The sequence below is a fragment of the Carettochelys insculpta genome, chromosome 6 (genome assembly GCF_033958435.1).
Source record: "Carettochelys insculpta isolate YL-2023 chromosome 6, ASM3395843v1, whole genome shotgun sequence".
Lineage (NCBI taxonomy): Eukaryota > Metazoa > Chordata > Testudines > Carettochelyidae > Carettochelys > Carettochelys insculpta.
Genome location: NC_134142.1, coordinates 47,421,665 through 47,442,645, shown reverse-complemented (window position 1 = coordinate 47,442,645; position 20,981 = coordinate 47,421,665). Strand labels below are relative to the sequence as shown.

The following is a 20,981-nucleotide window of genomic DNA, read 5'->3' as shown; positions in this document are numbered from 1 at the left end:
TTTGGGCTGTGACCGAGGGCAGAAGACTAGGGTGCAGGGGTTTGGGCTGTGACAGAGGGCAGGAGCGGGTTGTAACCTGGGGCAGTGTCTGGGAGTGGGTATGAGTGCATGTGGAAGAGGCATATGGGGGTATGGGTGGAGGAGGACAGAGGGTTAGGGTTATGCAGGTTGGGGGGCAGGAGTGGGGGACAGAGTATTGGCAAGGGAGGGGCTGGAGTGCAAAGGCAGAGCTGGCTGGGAGACTTACCTAGGTAACTCACAGTCAACAGCTCTGTCCTGAGGCAGGCTCTCTCCTGCTGCAGTCCCAGATAGTTGAAAGCTGCTGCCTGCTCCTTGTGGCTCCCTGCTCCAGACACTGACAGGAGGGAGAGGCTTCACACACTGCCACCATCCCAAGCAAAAATCCCTCAGCTCCTATTGGCTGACACTAGACAATGTGAGCCCAGAGATTTTACAAAGGGGTGGGAGCAGTGTACAAAACCTCCCTCTAAGCTCACAATCCAGAGCAGAGAGCTACATGTTGCAGGAAGCCGCTTAAAACAGTGGCTAACCCTCTGTCCTCCTCCACCCATACCCCCATAACCCAACCCCTCTGCCTCTCCATATGCACCTATACCCCCTCCCAGACAGGGTTCCATATGCTCCAGGTCACAATGCCTGTAGTGAAAAGCCTGAAGTTGCACAGGGTTGGTGCCATCACTATGGAATGTGCTTTCCCCTCACCCCCCAACTATGCCTCCTCTCCTTTTAAGCCTCCCCTTTCAGCAAACCCACTACACTCATCCCTTGCCATACGAGCACAATTGGTTCCCAAGTTTCTGCTCATAGGCAAAAAAAATCATAACAGCGACATTAAATTCCCATTAAAATACATGTAAAAGTCTCCGATTCGTTCCAAGTGCTCGTAATTCACCAAAGGAGTGGCAGCACATGGCACTACTTTTGAAAGGTAACTGAACTTTAGGTTGGGGGGGTTGGAGAGGGTTATAGGCAGTTTGGGGCCATGAGCGGGTGGGAGGGTTAAAACCTGGTGGTGGGTTGGGTCCGTGGGGGAGAGTGGGGTGTTAAGGCTGTGGTGGGTTGGTCTGTGGGGAGTTCAGGCTGCTCCAGGTTGGGTCCATGGGGTGGGGGGGCATGGGGGTTAAGGCTGCAGCAGGTTGGGTCTGTGAGGCTGGTAGAGTTTCAGGCTGCAGTGGGTTGAGGCTGCAGGGCAGGCATGGGTGGGGGAGTTAAGGCTGCAGCAGGTTGAGTCTGTGGCGCCAGCTGGGAGCTGCTGCTGCTGCAGACTGGGTCTGTGGGGCTGGCAGGGTTTCAGGCTTCAGCGGATTGGGTCTACAGGGCCACCAGCCGGGGAGGGGGGGGGGGGGCGTGTTGTCGGGCTGCAGCGGGTGTCAGGCCGCAGCAGGTTGGATCTGCGGGAGGGTCAGGCCGCAGCAGGTTGTGTCTGTGGGAGGGGGTCAGGCTATTAGCGAGAGGAGTTCACTCGTCTAGTGAACAAAGGTAGGTACATGTGTCCCGCATTTTTAGTGAGTACTCATAAGTAAAGTACTCATTTAAACAAGGGATGAGTGTATATATAATCCAACTACACTGTATCCACCATAATGGGAATGTAATTTGTAGATCTTTCTGTGACTTACATCTTCCTTCACCTCTGACATGAAAGTGACTGAATATTTCTGTGCCAAAACTTTAAACAGTAGTTATCAATCTTTTTAGATCATAATGCAGATAAAAGAAAACAGATTAATAAATACAATTTTGACTGAGAATTTGCTGTTTTCCTTCCTAAACAGCCCCCTAATTTTAAAAATGTTTTATAAAATGTGGATAGCTTCAACATGAGTCAGATAAAGAAGAGCTTATGTTAACCAAATTAAAAACAATTTTTCTACATCATCTTGCATTAAAAGTTACAGAACAAATTATCTGAGTTAAGTAGGTTTCTCTCTTTAAAGTCTAGTATGGTCAGCAGTGAACCAAAAACCTTGCGCGCAAGAAAATACCTAACCATAGGCATATGGAATGTAAGATCACTAAATCAGACAGATAAACTTCAAGAACTGACCTACGAAATGAAAAACTACGTCTGGCATACCCTCGGACTCTGCAAAGTAAGATGGAAAAATTTTGGGGAGCTCAGAACAGACGAAGGCCATTTGTTCTATTACAGTGGAGAAGAAGATAAACACCTTAATGGAGTAGGTTTCCTAATACATAAAGGCATCAAGAACTCAGTTCTAGCTTGCTGCCCAATATCTAGCAGGATCACATCCATACGCTTGAAAGCTTCACCATTCAACATTACCGTCATTCAAGTGAATGCACCAACTCACTATGATGATGTATTTTTGCAAGACCTGTACCTTGTTTTTATTGATTTTAAAAAGGCCTTCGACAGAGTTTGGCATGCAGCACTGTGGGCAACAATGAAGCAATTTAACATCAACAGTAAACTCACTGACATAATTAAAAATTAATACAAAAAGGCCAGTAGTGCAGTATTATTCAACGGTGCCATCCGTACCACTGTAAGAGTACAACAGAGCCGCATACTCTCTCCTACACTTTTTAACATCTTTCTGGAACGTATCATGATCGATGCTCTAGATGACCACTCTGGAACCGTAAGTATTTGCGGTCAATCTATAACCAACTTATGTTTCGCAGATGACATTGTTGGACTGGCAGGGAGTGAAAAAGAACTAGATAACCTTGTTAAATGCCTAGATAAAACTTCAACAAAATATGGCATGGAAATAAGCGGAGAAAAGACAAAACTCATGACCAACAATCCTAGGGGTATATCCTCACAAATATCCATAAAACAACAGAAATTGGAAAAAGTAAAACAATTTAAATACTTCGGGTCGATCATCTCTGATGCCGATACAAAACCAGAACTACTCGCCAGAACAGCAACAACAACTGCAGCAGTGGCAAAATTAAACCAATCTGGAAAGACAAAAACATATCCCTAAAGTCAAAAGTAAGGCTCATGCAAGCTCTCGTACACTTCATCTTTTTATATGCTTGTGAGACCTGGACTCTGACAGCAGAGCTAGAGCGCAAGATCAAGGCCCTCGAAATCAGGCTATACCACAAGCTTCTTAACATCCCCTACACAGTACGTGTAAGTAGTGAAGAGGTCAGAAACATCATCAACTCAGCAATAGGACCTCATCACGACCTAACATCCAGAGTGAAAAAGAGCAAAACTAAGATGGTATGGACACACAATGAGATCATCAGGACTGTCCAACACCATACTGCAAGGCACAGTCAATGGTAAAAGGAGACGTGGCAGACAGAAAAAGCAATGGCTAGACAACATTAAAGAATGGACAGGGATGAGCTTTGCCGCAACTCAAGAATTGGCACATGACCACCAAAAATGGAGAGACACTATAAAGAATGTTGTCATGAAGATGCCATAACGACCTCAGTCAAGGGACTGATGATGATGATGATGGTCAGCAGTAACTGAAATGACATGCATTTTAGAAACAGTGAAAACAGAAGCCCTAATTCAAACTCCAGAGAAGTCAAAAGGAATCTCTCCAACGACATCAAAAATATCTGGAATAGGGCTAGTTAAGATGCACAGGAACACACAAAGTTTTAGGGCTTGTCAATACAAATATTTAAACTTGCAGAAAACTGGGGTGTTAATCTACCCCACTGTAGCCAGCCATACACTAAGGGACCATTTGGACCCCACGGACACACTTTCCTTCACACACTTTGACCTACTCCTTTTTCTAAGCGGTGCCCCCATCAGAAGAAGGTGAAGCAAGGCGTTCTAACTAGCTACAAACTGTAGCACTATTTTACCAAATCAAACACTGAGGCATGACGTGTAGTCCCGTGAGTGAAATGCTTTGTAAAAGAACAAAATATGTGCTGTAAGTGGCCTTTTTGAAGAAACAGTCTTGGAGGGAGCAGACGGCTTGAATTTTTCTAATTTCCCATGCTCCACTGCTGTGACAGTCTATCTATGGAACCAGAGAACTGTAGAAGAGGAGATCCTCTTTGAGGTAGAGAAGAGTGAGGGAAGCTCTATAGAAATAAACAACAGAAGGGAAAGAGATGGGGTGACTCCATTTCAATACTCTCTACAGATTCATCCATTTTATTACTAAAAAGGACCTCCTTCAAAGAGGAGTTATTTGAGTATTCTCTGACTCCCAAAGAAGGTCACTGATCTAAACTAACAATATAGCCTCATAACTATGCTAGTGGCCACAGCACTAGCCATATGTAAAGGTATTGTATGGTCAGGACTTTCTTTGTAGCAGTACGTGCTGGTACTGATACCAGCACCTCCTTGCCAGGGTTCCCACGGCTGTGGTTGCCCATGAGGCTCAGCACCCCCACTTGTGCCGCAGTGGCACAAGGGCCAGCAGCTGGAGCTCCCACTGCCCCTCCGGCAGCCCCAGCCATGGAAACCAAGGGAAGTGTGGAAGCAAGAAACCATACCAGCTCCTTTTTTTTTATTTATTTTATTATTTTTATTAAACAAAGAAAGCACTGCATACAATAGCCTCAATGAATATCCGACTAACTTGATACTTTCAGTGATAACATTTTTTGTAACTTCCTTTTTTTCCTCCAGTTACCAGTCCAAAATAGGATTGGTGAAGTCCCAAACAGTAATATTTATGTATGTCTTTTGCCACACACCGAAAGCCTCGGAGGAGGAAAAATAAAGTTTACTCACAAAACTGTCCAGTCTGTGACCTTTACTATCTAAGCCTTGATCTGCACTGCAAACTTAAGTCAGTATGACTGTCACTGGAAAATCCAGCATGGAAAATCCACACTCCTGAGTGATATAATTATCCTGACCAGACCTCCAGTGAAGACAGCACTATGTAGAGGGGAGTGTTTCTCCCATCAACACAGCTACCACCTCTTGTGGAGGTGGAGGAACTACATCAATGCAAGAAGCTCTGCCATTGTCACAGGTAGTGTCTTCACTAAGCACTACAGCTATACAACGGCAGCTGTTTGTTTGCAGCACTGTAAGCGTGGTCAAGCCCTAGGGAAAAGAAAGGGATACCTTGCTGCTATATCCAATTCCCTGATTTGCAGAGACCACTATAAAAATATCTACTGAATGATATTGTAACAAAAAAAATCAGTGGCCCTACAAGTTTTCTTGATATATCTGATTATTCCCCTCCTCTCACAGTGGTGAAGAAACAGGAAGATGCCAGTAGTCCTTGGATTTAGTAGACTTGAAACAGTGGGGGATATAATTTTGTCCTTTGCCTGTTATTCCAGAGTATGAAAAATGGAAATCAGAAATTTCTGGTGCGGGAGCTCCTGTCTGAAGATGGAGGGCAGTAATCATTCTTTCTATAATCTTCTGAAACTGCTACTGTTTAATTGGGAAAAAGACCAATTTCAGTTTTCAGCAGATGTGACACTTGTATATTCATCAATGGGTAACTGCTGTGTTTCCTTTGAAGAAGTTCCTTCCTATTTGTCTGACATGCCCCATTACTCTGGCAAACATAGTGGTACTAATGCCAATGCCAACAGTTCGGCTACATGGGCACCAATGGAAGCATGAAGACCATTGAAGGCAATGCAAGATAAGATAGCTGAGAGAATACAACTGAAAGAAAAAATTTTGGTACCACAGGCAGCACCTCTGGTGCCAGGAAGGAATACTGAAATACTTATAGATCTCAGTAGTACCATACTAGATACGCCCTCCTAGTTTGACAGTGAATTACTGATAACATGTCAGTTTCAACCTGCTGCTGACTGATAAGGCTATGAACAGCAGCAGAGGCAAGCACTGGAGCTATTCGCTTACAAAGATGACATAAAAAAAAACAGAGTTGGGGAGGCAAAAGTCGTGACAAAAGTAGAGTACCAGACACACACATATGGAATAGGAACCAGGAGGCTGTAGGATGGTATGAGGGGAAGAACAGGAGACTGAAGGAATTCTGCTTCTCCCTTACAGCAGCCAGAGGGGTTGCAGAGAGGACAGGCTTTACCATTATCAGAAACTTGGTTACCTAAAGGCACACGAGATGGAAAAACCAATAAGGATGTAGGTGTAGCACTCCAGCAAGATTCTCAGCATCCTCAAAGCTAGGGGAAGAGGAAAAGAGAAATGACTTCTCACCTGGATAGTGTAGCTCATTCATTTTATCTATTCTGGCTACAGGTTGAATCTCTCTAGTCTGGCACATTCAGGATCTGGCTGGTGCCAAGACAAGACAATTTGCTGGACCATGGAAGGTAAATATCATCTAGCAGCATTACCAAAACTTCCACTTCTTACTAGGCTCTTAGAAGACATTTCGGGGTAAATTACAGATTAATAACAGCACAGAGCACTGAGAGTTAGGACTGGTGGCTGGAAGCAAACTTTATGAGACCACAGGAAACTTGGTCACACCCATGATAGGTGGTTGTCTGCCTAATTAAAATCATACCTGATTACGGACGTTTCAGTCAGAGTGTTTTCCCAAGAAACAGCAGAATAATTCTAACACCCTGACCAAAATTCTCCTTCTGTCTCAGTGAGACATACATGTTAAGGTTTTAGTGCACCACTTATTTCTTAATTCATGATCTTCAGTAGTAAATATTCTAGATTTAAACACTTTTCACTAATACTAGAACAGATTTAAATAGAAAGGTGAAACTGAATTGTTTGAAAATGATTATTTCAGATCCCGAACAATTTTACAAGTTAACACAATTACAAGGAGCACTAATTTCTATGCCTGCAGTTAAGATCGCCTAACAATATAAACAATTATTGTTTATAACGTTGCCCAACTTGAATTTTAGATGGGCATCTGCCTCACCATGGATTTTTTGAAAGTTTCAGCAAAAAATGATGTAATCTTTTCATATGACCGTGTTAACAGAAAAATTGTGTTTTGCTCATTTACAAAATTCTTAATATCATGTAGCTGAGACCCTAAATCCTCATTCTAAAGTAGGGAGGCACTTAAAAATTTGGGGTAGAGGGTCCTGCTGTATCCACTAAAACACAAAGCTGCCTTTTTACATCCACAGGAACAACTATATGTTCTGAAAACTGCATTTTCCAGTCTCAATAAAGGCTCATTTGTGTCACAGCTAAATTCTCTGAAAATTCAGATTCAGTAGGCACCGATCATGCTCTGTTCCCTCTGAGCTCCTACATGGCAGCTGATACATATCACTCCTACAGAATGATTGTACATGCTCCACCTACAAGCTGCAGGTCCAGAGACTGAGCAGGACTTCCCCTACAATTTCTCTTCCTTGCTGCTGGAGATTACTGTCATGCGAGACACAGTAACCAAGAAGAGGGAGACAGTCACTTCTGTACTTTCAACGTTCCTCCTGCTGGCACCAAGGCAGCAAGGAGGATGAAGCAGCCTAGGTCAGGCTCCTTGTACACTACAACCAGGATCAGTGCTCTGACAGTGTACCTAGTGCAGATCCACCAAATTGACTGCAAATCCTAGTACTGTACGGCAAACAAGAAAAATGAGTTAAGTCGACAAGAGAATGTCTCCCATCACTCCAGCAGTGTAGATACACAGGCACTTGACCTAAGCTATGTCAACTCCAGGTACATTATTCATGAAGCTGGAGTTATGTCACCTAGGTTAACTTATAGAAGATCACTCAGAAAAGTCAGTATCTTCAATGACGGATTCCTTTTCCATAATGTAAAAAGATGTGCCTCTATAAAAGGTTTTGGTTCAACCACCCATATGAAACCACACAGCTGTATGGAACATGGAACAGATTTGAGTATGGGCTTCTTTTACTTTTTTTAGTCAATGTCTAAATACTAAAAGAATGTTGAAGTGACTGATTTTAGGTAAAAGGGTGCCATGGTCCATGTGGTCATACTGACCTTGGCCTACCTCTGAGTTCTTTTTCCCTTATCATGCTCACTAGCTGTCATAAAAAACAAACGGAAATGCATGATAATCCGGCAAAATTTGATTGTCCAGAATACAGTAATCCCATACTTTACATGGCTTCTTGCTTTAATGGGAGTTTTGCACACTGTGAAGCTATGGGGCCCTCAGCCTACCTACCTGACTGCAGCTGCAGGCAGCTAGGCAGGTCAAGAGCCCCTTCCCTCTGTCTTCCCAGAGCATGCCCATGCCTGGGGCTCCCCTCCAACCCCTGCGGGCCTGGCTCCAAACCCTAGGCCCCAACCCCTGTGCAACATCAGCTCACATGCATGGGGCTCCAACCTCCCCCGCTAACTCAAGCACCCCACCCTGGTGCACCCTCATTCAACCCCTCCCTTGCCTGGCTCAACTCCATGCATGCAGGGCTCCGGCTTCAATCTGTGCATGTGGCTCCGTCTCCCAAGCCCCAGCCCGCTGTGTGGGGCTCAAAACCTGAGTAAATTGAGGGGGCCTTGGGTGGTAGGTTAGGGCTGCGAGAGGGGGGCGTGTAGGTTAGGGCTGCAGGGGGACAGTGGGGTGGCGGCAGCAGGCACTCCCGGCCCTGGAGAAGTGGCAACAGTAGGCACTTTGGCTCCACTCCCAGCCCCCGAGGGCCTAAATACGGGACAGTTCACCCCTTTTAAAAAATAAGTAGGGATGGCTGTTTGGCGTCCCAAATAAGGGACCATCCCACCAAATTGGGGACGGGTGGTCTCCCTATGACGTGGGATGAGTGTGGAGGTGAAGAAGCTGCAGGAGCACAGGGGTGATGAAACTGCAGAAGTGTGGGGTGGTGATTCCAACAGTCTGGAAAATTTGGTAATCTGACACCTGTCCAGTCCCAAATGTACTGGATTAAAGGAATTTTACTGTATTTAGCATGGTGAGAATGGGCCCTATGCCATAATATGTTTTGCCAACTTCTCACGTGGGCCTCTCACATGTCAGTTTCCAAAAAGGGCATTCTGTTGGTGATCACAAGCACTTTGCGAGAAAGAGTCCACCTCAGAGTGGAATCTTCCACGATGACTTCACATCAAGATACCAAATTATTGGTCCACACTGAGCTTCTGCACACATTATTAGAACTCCAAACTGGACAAAGGTTGTCCTGAAGGCAGAGCATGGTAACGCTGAACCTACAAAAGACTCTGAAGGAAAAAAGGAGGGACATTTTCTTGTTCCAGCACCAACTCCTGAAGTTGTATTCTACTCTCCTCCTTGAGCCACATATCCAGAAAAGCTGGAGTGAAAATTTCTGACCATCACCTAAGCCTAAAGTCCACAACTAAGCGGTAGAAGAAACCAACTATCACCCCGTACAAAACAAGCTCAAACTATATGTAACATCATAACTAGTGCGCAACTAAAACTCAGGCTCTGTCTACACTAGAAAATAAAGTCAAAATTATTCAAGTCCACTTTATACCACTAGATTTTATAAAGTAAAAGTTAAGCATCCACACATTTAGAAAGCCAACAGTGACCCCGCTACCTTTGCTAAGTTCAACTTTGTCAGCAGTGCATTGTGGGTACTTATCTCACAGCTCCTGCACTGCTGTTGCATTCTGGGTTTCTGCACCAGTGTGCTGGGGGGAAAAATAAATGCATCGCAAGTGGTTGTGGGTGTCCGATGTCATCATCCAAGAGTGCATTGCCCTCACTCCCCAACTCCCATTGGAAACAAACTGCCAAATACATTTTTGAGTCACTTTTCCACAGCCTGCCACTGGCACACACTGTTACAAGGTTAGCAGGCCAGTCCTGAGAAATTTCAATTTGGAGCTGCTGAAAAGTTGTTTTTTTGTATCGTTGAAGTGAAATGCTTCATTTTGATAGTATTGTTTTGATTCATTTCATTTTGACCCAGCAGCCACATGGTGCAGGAAGCTGGTGGGCCCAGGGTGATCCATGCTTCCTCCTTCCTGCTCACCTGGAGAGCAGCAAAGGTGAAAGGATAGTGAGAATGGACACATTGGGGGCACTGTGGGATACTTCTGGAGGCCAATAAAATCAAATTAAATAACACTGCATCTATACCAGCATTAAGTCGACCTTGTACATTCAAAATTTGCCATTACTCCTCGTGAAAAAGCTGGGAAAAAAATAGTCAATCTCAGTACCCCTTAAAAATCGACCTAACGATGGTTGCAGTGAAGACAGGTACATGATAAAAATCAACCTCTCTTAAAATCAACTTTATGTTCTAGTGCAGACATAGTCTAATTATATGCGGTAGAAACACTGAGGGGTTGTCTACACTTAGCAGCAGATAGATGCACCAGACAGCAATCTCCCAGGTATCAATTTAGCAGGTCTAAGTAGGGATGCACTACATCAAGCACTCTTTGCTCTCCCATTGATCCCAGTACTCCACAGGGCTGCACAGAGAAAGAAGTCAATGGGAGTTTCCCTTCCATCAACCTCTTGCTGTGGAGATACCGCAGAAATTTGGCTTAAGGTACATCAACTGCAGCTATGCTACTCATATAGCTGGAGTTGTGTATCTTAAGTCAACTTTCTTCCTAAGAATAGACTTGTCCTGAGGGTGTATCTACATTCTAATGACTTAGCTACATCAGCCTAGCTGTTCTGGTATATCCCCATAGCACAGGTGCGGTCCACATTGACAGAAGGGGTTTTTCTACCAAAGTACGTAAGTCATATTCCTGAGCAATGCATTGATGGATGCATTCTTCCATAGACCTAGCTACCCATGTACTAGAGTTAGACTGGCACAGCTACATCAGTTGGGGTGCAAATGAGGACAAAGAAAACAACAATGTGAAAGTGCAGATTTGGCAAATTCAAAAAGACATCTGATTTCACCAACATTCCAACAGAGCATCACGCCTCATCTTTTAATTATATGGTTTAAAATCTTAGTTTCACTCTGTAGTACAAATATTTCCATACCTATACTGCCGTAGGAAAAAGCCAAAGCCAGAAAACATATGAAAGGCTGGGCCTCTAAATAATAAGCAGAGCCTGTCCCTCTCCATATACTGGCTGAGGCTACACTGCATTTCAGTTTTGGAAGCAGAATTTAAATGAACGAAATAGAAAATGCAAATGAAGCATGGATTTACATGTTGTATGCCTCATTTGCATATTCACATGATCACAGTTCCAGAAGAGATTTTGCTGTAAGTAAAAACAGCTGTGTAGCCAGGGTTCCTTCAAAAACAACTCATGTTTTCGAAAGAACCCTGCTTCATATTTTGTTTCAGGAAGAAGAGTTCTTTCGAAAACAGAATGTGTTTTCGAAAGAACCCCGTCTACACGGCTGTTTTTGCTTCCAGAAAAGCCTCTTCCAGGAGCACAATCGTGTGAGAATATGCAAATGAAGCATGGATTTACATCTCACTATGTGCATTCTGCTTCTGAAAGTGGAATGCAGCATAGCCACAGGGTTTCACCATGGAGCTCAGGGCATCCACAGGCTGTTGGGTCATGCCATCTAACTACTTCGTGGCCTGGGGAAGCTTGGCTTGTCCGAAACAAGATAAAGGCCCAATCCAGGAAAAAAAAAACGTATGTGTATACTTGAATTTACACTGTGAGTAGTCCCATCTATTCAGTAAATTTAAGCATGTAGAAATCTTTGTGAAATTTATGGCTTGAAATTGCTCTTCAGATAGCCAATATAATGTAAAAGGAAATTCAACACAGACCATACACTTATAGCTAACTATAAACTAATGGATTCAAGTATGAGAGTGATCATATATGCATATCGCAGAGCTGGAAGGAACCTCAAAAGGTCATCCAGTCCAGTCCCCTGCACTCGTTGCAGGACCAAGCACCATCCTGAGAGGTTTTTTTTTTGTTTTTAAATCTAACCTGTCCCAGAACCTTAAGGATTGAACTCGCAACCCTGGGTTTACAAGGGCATTGCTCTAACCACTTAACTATCTCTTCTAAAGTTCAGAATTTCTACAAACCTTTAATTGTAGTGGCTTCACCTCCCACTTCTTTAACCAAAAGCAGATATAGTATAAAAAAAAGGAGGGGGGCAATTGTTATCAGCCAATAACATTTTGTTATTGTATATTGTATAAACTGTGTATTGTTGTATATACAGTATTAGAGGTTTTTAAAGATCTTTCTGCTAAGAATATATGTGCATATTATAAGCCCTCACTCACCCTTGATCACTTTTCTAAGCATATACTTATAAGTAATGTTCTTGGAATAGAAGGTTTTTAGTCTTTTATAAAATTTGAAAACCTGAGAGAAATAAGCAATTTAGGTTTTCTAAAATGTTGCCCCTTTTGGGATACAAAAATACCATTTGGTGAAATCTGGACTACTTCAGCCCACAAGCGTTTTCAAATAAGTCTTTGAGGAAAAGTTTAGCTATCATTAATAATGTTCCCTAACTGATAATCACACCTCACTCCAAATATGAGTATCTCTGTTACTCAACACATGAATTAGTAATCTGTCACCAATGTTTACATTGTTATTTTTCCATTCAAAAATCACAATCATTTGTAAAAATTTCCCTGTACTCTAAATAAGTAACTTTTAATCACAGAAAGCATTTGTTGGACTTTAATGGATGCCAAAACAACCAAAATCCAGTCCACTCTGTGTACTACAGTACTTCTCCTTGACAGATGGCCAGATGGACTGCCTTTTAGAACACATCAATAATATTTCAGGATCAATAGGACCGCTCTGGAAAAAAAAGCCATGGGATTAGATGTGCTGCCTTCAGCAGTCACAAGTAAATGCAAAGAAAAGGAAAGAACTGAGCACAGGAATCTAATGCTAGCCAGTAGTAACAAGTAAACAAAAAACAGCATTAATCACATCTTTAGCAAAAGTTTTGTACTTGTCCTACAAATAGCTTGTTATTTTAAATTTTTTAAAATACATATTATACACACACACACACACACACACACACAAATTAATATATAAATAAAAATAGATATAGTATGACATATTTCAGGAGTAATAATTTAAAATATGTTTACCTGGCACCATTATTTCTAACAACTTCCACTGTTTCGCCAACAAAATAGCGATCCTTAACATATGCAAAGATTTCATCACAGATTTCATGAAGTCGCGACCGATGGGTAAGGGTGGCCAAATACAGAACTGGAACTATGAGTGCCTCTGGAAAACTCTGGAGATTGAGTCTGGCTCTCTTTTCGGATTCCAGTGCTTCCTGATATGTGAGTCCAGGTTTACCTGTGACAGCACAGCTCCATACAAGGCTGTTACACAGAATTGTTCGTTCAAAAAAGTCACTGTAATGAAGAAAAAAAAAAGTGAATATAACTCTATTTAACATCTATAGTTCAGTCACAGTTAAAATGCTTTTACAAGCTTTCATCCAGCTACATGAAAAACACTCTTCACAACTCTAAAAATTAAAACACTGCTTCTGTTCCAGTTTGGATGGTAGTATTTACAAAATTATAGTTATCACAGTATACCTAGAACATATTATTAATGGCTCTCACGTCATGATAGAATAGTCATAGGGACATTTTGCCACTTCTGTTCATCACAATTTTTCAGTACCTTATAAATCTGCTACTGCAGAGCAAAAATCTGCTCTCACAAGAGTGTACATATGGCAAAACTCCCACCAATTTTAACTGGGCAATGTCAGGCCCTTACGACCTGCAAATACATCCATATAAACATGTAATTTTGTATCTACGGTAGTCCCACTGAGTTCAGTGAGACAACTCAAGGGCATAAACTTAACACAACCACCCACATATGCGTTTACAAAATCAACAGTTAAAAATGCACACACATTAAATAGCCTGGCGATTTTACTTCTTAAAATAGTTTTTATTCAAGTTCTAGTTTACTTTTCAGCAGTCAGAACACTTGAGTGCTTTGAACTGTTCTGGCCTATCAATGAGAAGGTTAAAAAATAATGTCAAACGCTTCTTTTAAATAGCTTTTGTTCATTCACTATTTGCACTGATCTTACAAAAGTTTGGTTTTTTCCTGCAGTCTTCCCATCTCACTTTTCAATTTGGCAAAACTGATTTTTTCCCCTCCCACATTCCAATTAATATTGAAATTACCCTGGTTATTCTTGTTTACTTCCTATTTAGTATACCATCGTCACATCTACAGAATTGATTGTTTAACAGCTGTTGCAGGGTGAGCCCATCACAGTATTTTTTGGTGAACCTGGCAAAAATAGTGGTTTCCACATGTAATACCAATAGGTGATTTTTTAAATGTAATTATAATCTGCTAAATGGCTTTGATTCTATATTTATGTTAAAATATATATTGTGGATCAACTAACAGTATGATGCTTATTCCTTCATTTAGTGTCTCCTAAACATTTAACAGCAGAGCACTATTTCAACATAATTAAACTAATCATTGCTGCCTGTCTTTCCTCCTCCCCTCCTCAAACCTACTCTGTGTTGTTACATTTGTCATGTGTTTTAATGTATACACCTTCCCTGTCATTCCAGGCCAGTCTATCATGTCCACACCATACTTTGGGATACGCTAATATACATCTTCAAAATGTGATTGGTTTTTATACACATTTTGATGATGCGTGAAACCGTTAACAAGGGTGACATTTAAAGTATTATCAGAGTTAGCACCCAATGGAGTAAATGGGGCAACTCACACCACAGATCTACTGTTTCAGGCTCTTTACGCAGTCAGGCAGACACCTGTGGACCTGTTACATTTGCTTCACCTTTTCAAAGTTAGCATTGCAACCATAACAGCTAGATACAAACACTGTGTAAATGAAAGCTGAGACACTACAAGAGAATTGAGAGTCCAGCCATGTCTCCCAGATAGTCCACCACACCCCTTCAAAATGGAGGCTCTCCACACATTTGGAACATTTCCTTAAATGAAAACCACTGTGTCTACTTTGGTCATTTCACAGCATCTTTGGCTCTAATTCTGAAAAAAATAAAAATAAAAAAATGCATGCACTTAATTTATATACCAGGAGTAATAGTCAATGGACATCACTGAATATTTACTAAATCTTTGCAGGACTGTCACTACGGCCATTTGGCATAGTTTCACTATTTTCCCTGTCAGTCACCTAGTTTTTCCTTTGCTGAGGAGACATTAAAATCATCAAAAGGAGTTCAAAAAAAAAAAATTACTCCAAAAAAGTTTCAGAAACTTTAAAAGATGCAGAAACTAGAGTTTTTAAAAATGTGTTTGCTTGAAACATAAGATTTGAAGAAAACAATTTTTTCAGCCACTCTACAGCACTTTCTGCATCCTGTTTCACTGTAATTCGTTTACTCTTGTTTTTTGCAGTTTTTTCCATACTTAGAAGGGAGAAAGGAGAAATGTGCTTCTAAAACCAACCAATAGTCACAAGGATACAGGAGTACGCAAAGTCCCAAAAACTACTTTTCATCTCTTTCTCTCTTTTTAAACAAAAATTGATTATATGTACAGTAATCTTGTAATCCCTTTACTTTAGCTAGCCGCTACAAACAGTGTATTAGACAGGTAACTTATGTTATGGTAATTACCATATGATTGCAATATATTATGATTTCACTAAAATGGTCTGAGGGATCAAAACTTAAATACCACGTCAATAACATTTATTAATATTCCTGCACTCCTGTGCCACTGAGGAATCCTTGTGCCATTACAGTTTTGTAAATGGAAGCTACCAATATAGCTACACAGTTGTAGTTACAGTATTCTATATTAAAAGAGACAGAAAAATAAAAGCCTTGAGCATACTTCATATCACATTCACATTTTAAAAAGCAAGTATATTTAAAAATTAATATTACAGTTATGTTCTTATCATATCTCTTCATATGAAAAACTGTGACAAAAATGGTATTAAGATCAACAACTGTTGCAAGATGTCTGCACCTGAACGTGTTGGGATAAGATTAATATAGAATGGCAGTTGAGACCCACAAGCTTGATCCCTTCAGCATATGTAAAACCCCATCTGACTTCCATGGGTTCCATGCAGGTGCAGGGGTTCACAGCAACAAAAATCAAGCTGCAGCCCTGAGAACTAAGCTAGAGTTCATTTTTTGGAGGTCTTTAATTTAAACCATGAATCTGGATGGCATGTTTGTATTTATAAATGTAAATAGCGTAGCAATGTAAACAGTTAAGTTTTTATGCAAGAATAAGTCTACTGGAAAAAATCCTTGGCAAAATCCTTGAAAAGTAGTTCAATCCTGTTACTACTTAAGTAAAGAGGATTTATTATGAGACAGATTCAATTAAATAAAAAAATTTGCATCCGGTTTCTGCACTGAGAATCTTTGTGAGAGGCCACAGATTTAGGAGTTTCTGCTGCCTTGTGAAACAGTCAAAGTGGCACTGATTAAATTAAACATACTCAAATGTTCCCACCAACCCCGAGACCTACTAAATATATATTTTTAAATTAAAACAAAAAAGCAGTCAAGTAGCACTTTAAAGACTAGCAAAATAGTTTATTAGGTGAGCTTTCGTGGGACAGACCCACTTCTTCAGACCAGAACAGACTGAAGAAGTGGGTCTGTCCCACGAAAGCTCACCTAATCAACTATTTTGCTAGTCTTTAAAGTGCTACTTGACTGCTTTTTGTTTTGATAGGTGTATAGACTAGCACGGCTTCCTCTGTTAATATTTTTAATTGTTGAGTGTGCCTAAAAATAAACTTATTTCAAATCAATTACTTTAGAAAATTTAAAATACTAAGGAAAGAAAATGGACTTGAAACAGAACTAAAATCACAGCTATCAAATACTGCAAAATATTACTTCATCCTGCCATATGTTAACTTCAAGATAAAGCACAGAAAACAAACGATTACCTGAATTAAAGAATCAATAGGAGATGCTTCAAAGCGACTTAAAAAACAGCTCAAAGTGACCAGCTATGGTATCATCTGCCTATAAAGTTTCTTCCCAACCTCTTTATTCAGGAGGTTAACTATTCCCTGAAGAATAGGTTCCAAAATTTTGAGTTTCCTCTTTTAAAAAGTAATAAACCAACACTGTAATGTAACTATGTATGCACTCGTTATACATTTACACATACAACCATTTTTCGGAATTCTGATAAACCACTGGCATCAATATCTGGTGTCAATGAGTTCCATTGGCTGATTGTACAGTTGTGTAAAATGTGTTTTACAAATGCATTAGCTAATGCACTTTTGAATATCACTTTGGAACTAGTGCACATGGGCTCTGCCACCTTGAAAAATATGATACATGCTTATCTTTGGCTCTCAGTTAGAATATACCACAACCAACTAACAATTTTAAAGAAGTTAAATTATGACTATAAAAGGTGTTAAAAGTGCACACGATTAAAACCAAACCAAACCAAACCATAAAACACCTTTTGTCCAACCTAAACACTCGCGAAGACAGAGGAAGAGAAATTGATACAGGAGAACTGGCCAGTGCAGAAATAGCAATGGTCCAGAACTCCAGAGTGTAGTTTCCCCTGAGTGATATCTAATACAACAAATAGCCACTAAATGTTTAGTCACTACATGAAGGCCATATTCAATTCCTGAATATATGCAAGAAATCATCAGATCTCAAGGATGACAGAGAACTGAGCATAGTATGTAATTCTAAAATTATCCTTCAGCCTAGGAACCGGGAATAAACAAGAAATTTGGCACTAACCAAAGAATGAGCGACTTAAAAAAAAAAAAAACAAAAACTCTCTACAACCTTCTATGCACCTACGAAAGAGTTGTTAATGCTTCATTCCATAAACTCTCTTTCCAAACTGGACACATACACTTAATTTTCATTTGGGATTTCACTGAGTCAGTTACATCAATAATTAATTCTAATTTATAAAAGAAACTTTCAAAATAAAGGCATTATAAGAAATCTTACTTTCTGCAGAAAAAAATTGGGTTCTCAGATTCCTGCCCTTTATACTCTTGAGACTTGATTGCAAACATTTCTGAATTACACTTAATAAATTTTCTTTGGGACTTGTTTTTAAATTCTCTCCTCCACTGCTTTGCTCAGAAAATGTATAGACCCTTTCAAAATTACTTAATCCAGCTCCTCTTAAGGTTTTATTTAGTGAAGTCTATTTGTGTACCAAAAACAAGTCCAAGCATGAGAAGATCTAGGTGTGTTCTAATTTCATATGCTGCAAATGAAAGTATTCCAGATTTAATCTTGTTGGGCTGCATTTATTGAAAAAAAAAATATGACAAGATTTGATTTTTGGGAACATTTTGTGGGTAGATGGAGGTGGTTAATTAACTTTCCTATCTTAGAAGGAATGCTGGATCCAATTGTAAAGTTAGAAGGGTCAGATTTAAAACAAACAAAGTTCTCTAAAACATTTTTCACTCACTGCCATCACAAAGTAATTACAATCAGTGTACGGGAAAGAATACAGAAAAAGAGTTCTCTCTGCTTTTCGAATATAACTGGTATATTTGACAACATTGATTCAAAATCTGATGGTCTTTCACACGATGGGAAAAATTTAAAAAAACCAGAAACATGGCTGTCAAACAATAAACATTGAAAGGGAAAACTGAAGGACAAGTGTACTGCAAGTGTGCTGGGTTTGTTGGGGTGATTTTTGACTGCATTAACTCGGTGTCTTTCTGATACAGAGAAGCTCAGTTGTCTTTCAAGGGAATCACAGATGACTTTGTTGTCTCTCTGCTCACAGCAGCCTCTCTAAGTGTTTGGAATTAAAGATGCTGCAACAATATCCCTGATATTAACGCTCTCAAGCAGAGAGGCAATAGTCTCCCCCCAGCAATCCTCCTCCTCCTCCACCTCAAAGGACAAGTCTCAGGGCAGCACAGCTGTGATGAAAAACCGTCCCCCCACCCCGCTTGGTGCAAGTGCCGGGACAGGGCACGTCCAAGACCGGGAGCTAGGAGTGAGTTCAAACGGTCACCCACCAACTCTCAACCCGGCAGTGCACTGGAGCTGGCTGGGGCGAGGCCGGCGAAGCTCCAGGGACTGCCCACAGAGGTAACCCCAGGCGAGAACAACGGGCTGGGGGGGCACGCTGCACCCCCACGCCCCGGCCCGGCGGCTGCGACAACAATAGCGAGGCTAGCACATATCAGGCTGCTCGCCCCGCACGCAGGGGCCGCCGGCCGGCTCAGAGCCCCGGCCGCCGAGTTAGGCGCGCGGCGGTTGAGTGCCGGCCGCCCGGTGACCGTTGTGCCCCCGCTCTAGGGGCTGTGGGCGGGGCTAGTGCACACACCAAGGCCTAGTAGCCGTCGACACGCGGAGCTGGGGGCCGGGCCAGGCACTTACTGCCGCCCGCTCAACTTTCACTTCCCTGCCGCCTCTGGGGGCCCGCGGCCGGGGCACACGGTCACTGACACCGCCCGCGAGGCGGCTCGCCCCGCTTCTTCCCCGCCGCCCCACGGAGCCCCGGCCGGAGAGGGTTCTCACCGGCGGCCCTGACGAGACCCCGGGGTGAAGCGGGCTCGGGGACTGGATCCCCCGGGCTCCGCGGGGCGTACCCCGCAGGCCGGGGACAAGTACGGCTCGCTGTCCACAGCGCTGCCAGCGGAAGGGCTACGGGGAGTCCCCTCCCACCCCAGATGTCAGCCGTTCGGGGGGTTAAACTGCCCCGGCCCGCCCGAGAGGGGAAGCGGTCGCGCCGGCGGGGGGGGGGGAAAGAGAAGAGAGGCGCTTACTCGTAGTCCCTGAAGATCTCGTTGGTGACCCTGCAGTGGAAGACGCGCTCGTCGGGCCGCAGGTTGGCGGGGGGCTTCTCCCTCACGAAGGGCTTTCGGTGCAGCAGCGGCATTGCCCCGCTCCGCGCGCTTCTTCCTGCCCCGGCCCGCTTCAAATTGGAGGGAAACGGAGAGTGAGTGCGAGCAAGCGGGCGGCGGCCCGGGAGGAAGGAGCGGGGCCGGCGTGTCCCTCCCCCAGGGGAGCCGGGGAAGGCGCTCGAGTCACGGCGGGGCTCGGAATCCGGCGGCGGCGGCAGCAGCCTTTTGTGTGCCTGACACGCCGCTGCCTGCCTGGGACTGTGAGGAGGGAGCTGCGGATCCTTCCTTCCCCGCCTCCTCCTCCTGCCTCACAATGGGGCCATGACGCCGAGCAGCAGGCGGAGGCGGCCCCCCCGAGTCACACAACGTGCTCAGCTTGGGGATACCCCGCCTGCCGCGATCGCGCTTTGTCTCCACCGGCTCCGCGGCCGCAGGGTCACCCCCTTCCCCGCCTCTGACCTGCACACGCCGGGCCGGACACCAACTTCCACTCCCCCTTCGCCGCCGCCGCCGCCTCCTCCCAGCCCCTTCACAGCACCGGGGGGCGGGGGTGGAGCAGTGATCACTGCTCTTCCTCCTTCGCTTCCTGCCGGGCTAGTGGTCAGTGGGACTCCCCCACGTCCGTCTCTCTGCCGGCCGGGAGGGGTATAGTGGGGTCACCCTTCTCCTTCCTGGCTGGCGTGTAATGGGGACTTCCTCGGCCGCCTGTCAGGGTGCTTGTGTAAGGGGCTCTCTCCTTTTCCTGCCTACCTGCTGTTTAACAGGGTCCCGCGACCTTTCCGCCTGGGTGGGAAGTGAAGGGATCGTCTTCTCCTCGCTTCTTTTCCTCCCCTTACTCTACTGTCTTTCCCCCTCAGCTCCGGGGAAGTTTTTGATCTACTTCAGCTCAATGAGGAAGAGCTGCTGGGAGGAGCTCTTCACTTCTCTACCCTACATCATTATTGGCCGCCCAGTGCCTTCTCGCGTGTGTCACACAGGAAGACAGAGAGCTACATTATTAATTAATGGCTGAAAGGACTCATCCTCCATTTTTGAATTATCAGCCTAAAGATCTATGGAGTAAGGAGGGTGACCTCCATGGGGCAAGGTCGGACCTGGATTCTCCTCATCGTGTGGTACCCAAGCAGATTGAGTTTTAAATGACAAGCTGCCTGTACACTGGAGAAGTCTGCTGCTAACAAGGGGAGTTCCTGTTCAAATATGGAAATAAAGGGGCACATGATCTTTTCCTTTCAGAAATCACAGTTACTACTTCAAATATTCTTTCTGCACATACAAACACAAAACCACACATACTACTTAGCCTTGTGAAAAACGCT

General features: G+C 43.3%; 1 protein-coding gene across 2 annotated transcripts in view; it reads right to left on the bottom strand.

Annotated features, from left to right (window-relative positions):
• BAZ1A (bromodomain adjacent to zinc finger domain 1A) overlaps positions 1–20,547 on the bottom strand; it is a 122,354-nt gene extending 101,807 nt beyond the window's left edge. For both annotated transcript variants that reach the window (XM_074996854.1, XM_074996855.1), the window contains exons 1-3: positions 20,413–20,547; positions 19,585–19,733; positions 12,917–13,195 (exon numbers count right to left, since the gene is read on the bottom strand). In XM_074996854.1, the coding sequence (XP_074852955.1) occupies positions 12,917–13,195; positions 19,585–19,697 (392 nt within the window). In that variant the 5' untranslated portion in view covers positions 19,698–19,733; positions 20,413–20,547. The remainder of the gene's footprint in view (positions 1–12,916; positions 13,196–19,584; positions 19,734–20,412) is intronic.
• Positions 20,548–20,981: the final 434 nt, after the last annotated feature.